Source organism: Sinocyclocheilus anshuiensis, unplaced genomic scaffold, assembly GCF_001515605.1.
Source record: "Sinocyclocheilus anshuiensis isolate Anshui unplaced genomic scaffold, SAMN03320099.WGS_v1.1 scaffold1224, whole genome shotgun sequence".
In the NCBI taxonomy this organism is placed as follows: domain Eukaryota; kingdom Metazoa; phylum Chordata; class Actinopteri; order Cypriniformes; family Cyprinidae; genus Sinocyclocheilus; species Sinocyclocheilus anshuiensis.
The window spans coordinates 419,593-422,033 of NW_015544204.1; the positions used below are offsets into that span (position 1 = coordinate 419,593).

The 2,441-nt window shown below is 34.0% G+C and overlaps 1 protein-coding gene across 1 annotated transcript in view; it reads left to right on the top strand.

Annotated features, from left to right (window-relative positions):
* The window catches only part of LOC107696866 (bifunctional heparan sulfate N-deacetylase/N-sulfotransferase 2-like), a 133,724-nt gene extending 131,834 nt beyond the window's left edge, over positions 1 to 1,890 (top strand). The window contains exon 15 of the mRNA XM_016497403.1: positions 916 to 1,890. Within this exon, the coding sequence (XP_016352889.1) occupies positions 916 to 1,041 (126 nt within the window). The 3' untranslated portion in view covers positions 1,042 to 1,890. The remainder of the gene's footprint in view (positions 1 to 915) is intronic.
* The last annotated feature ends 551 nt before the right edge of the window (positions 1,891 to 2,441 follow it).

Below are 2,441 nucleotides of genomic sequence, written 5' to 3' on the forward strand. Positions count from 1 at the left end.
TAAAAACACATGCTGTCTGAATGGCTTCTAGATCATGTACACATCTGGCTTTTTGTCATGTTTTTTATTAGTACTTGAAAGGTAAACATTAATCACATTATTTCTATGAAACAAACAGTAAATGGCATAGTGAAATAAAATAAATATACAGGTCAGTTAAAATGATCAGCTGATTCCACTACATAAAACTTTGGTAATTTGATTAATAATAATTGTAGTAACAGTAATACAACAATTTGTATTTTTTTATAAATAATAATAATAATAATGTTACTAATATTATCATCATAATAATTTCTAATTTTGGAATTTAATGTTCAAACATTTGTAATTTTATCAATTATAACATTTTAGTATTTTGAAATAATTATAGATAAGAAGAATTAATAGAACTAATTATTTATAATTGTAAAATATATCATCATCATCATCATCCAATAAGAAGTCATTTTTAAATAATAATTTAAAATAATTATAGAATTAATAATTTATAATTTCATAATAAATTCTAATACTTTAATACATAATAAATTAATTCTAATACTTAATACATAATAAATTCTAATACTTTAGTAGTACTACTATTGCTAATAATAATAATAATTCCATCATTTATAATTGTATTATTAATATTAATTAATATTAATTGTATATTTAATTATTAGTAATAAGAATTACAATAATCATTTAATTTTTAATGTTATTGTTTGACATAGATTAACAGAATTAATGTAATAATACTAATAATATTGTATAAAACAAAAACGGTAGCGGGTAAATAGGTTGTCATTTATGCGAAGGCAAAAGATGTTTTATATTTGAACATAGTCATGGCTACAGGCTGTTGTTAGTTATAACACACAGCAGTTATGAGTTGCAGGCTTCCTCAAACAGCTCTGTTTGTGTCTTTCCCAGACACGTGCCTTCCTGACGGAGTACTACCGGGAGCATAACCTGGAATTGTTACGGCTGCTGAATCTGCTGGGTCAGGCGTTACCCACCTGGCTCAGAGAAGAGCTCCAGAGCACCAGCTGGAGCTGAGAAGACGACTCCTGCACCTCCAGTATCAGAACACCTAAAAAACAGTGTCCGCTCACTACAGAGGTACCAAAACCACTCGGTTCATAACTATAGTAGCAGATGAAATGACTGACGGCTTTGAAACGGACTGCAAACCTCAGCCTCTCTCTGCTGCCAAGGTGCTCACTGTCTGAGATGTTGAAGATGAGGGAATGCTGGGAAATGTAGTCCCTCCTTTTTACCTTAATGACAGACCTGCCTGTCAGGCCCAGAATGCACTACCGATGTGGACAAGCATGAATTTATTGGTGACTTAAGTGTGTTAATACACACTAGTACTCGTACAATAAACACACACAGTCTAGCCTTGATCATCTCGTCTGAGGAATGATTGTAAAACATTGTACATTTAAAAGCGTTGTATATTTTGGGTCCGGGTGGGTGGGATTGTGATGGTTGAACCTGACAGCGTTTGTGTACAGCCAGAGCTCTGTTTGAATGGGACGCCTATAGGACGTCAGATCCGCAGCCCTTCTCTTCCCCACGCGCACAAACACACAAAGCTGGATCAGAAACCAAACGGTAAGAAAGTATATGCAATCGAGGGAGCATCTCTTCAATGTCTCGTCTCCCACTAGAGTCCAGTGGAAAGCTTTTATTTCAAGTGTCTTATCAGGTGTATCTCCGTATTTATCTTATCCATGCACACTGTAGTGTGGAAATTACTGTAGACGCTGTGGCAGATGTGTTGTATGTCAGGAGCTGTGAAAGCGGGAGAGGAGAAGGGCTGTGCTATGATTTGATTTGTGGTCTGTCCTACACAAGGAGGAGCTGCTGTCTTTTTTTCTTTAGTTTTTTTTGTAAAAAAAATGTATTTTAAAAACTCCCAACGCTGTATTATCTCTAATAAACACTTAGAGAGGTTGGATATGTTTGTGTAAATCATTTGGTCTGGAATTGAGCCTTTTGAGAAAAGAGCAAAAGGTATTATGGGCAAAAAATTGTCTGTAAGATTTTTTTTAATGCAGCCATTACTCCAGTCTTCAGCATCACATGATCCTTCAGAAATCATTCTAATATGCTGATTCAAGAAACAAACATGATACATTTTTTTCAGGATTATTTGATCCTGAATTTGAAAAATACTTGAAATGGAAATCTACAACAAAACATTCTTACTGAACCCAAGCTGCTGGACGGTATATTTTCCTAAAATCAGTTTAGAGATTTTAGTCTTTCTTCATTCAAGTAGAGGAGCTAAACTTGCCAGAGAAAATGGCTGCCTGTGAGTGTTGCCACCAAATTACCTTTCAAAGGGATCACAGTTCTGTCTAGGGAAGCACTTTTAAATATTTTTATATTTGCTGCTTAAAAGCACAAGAAAAAAATGTGTGTAACAGTCATATTGTGTCTAATAGTGA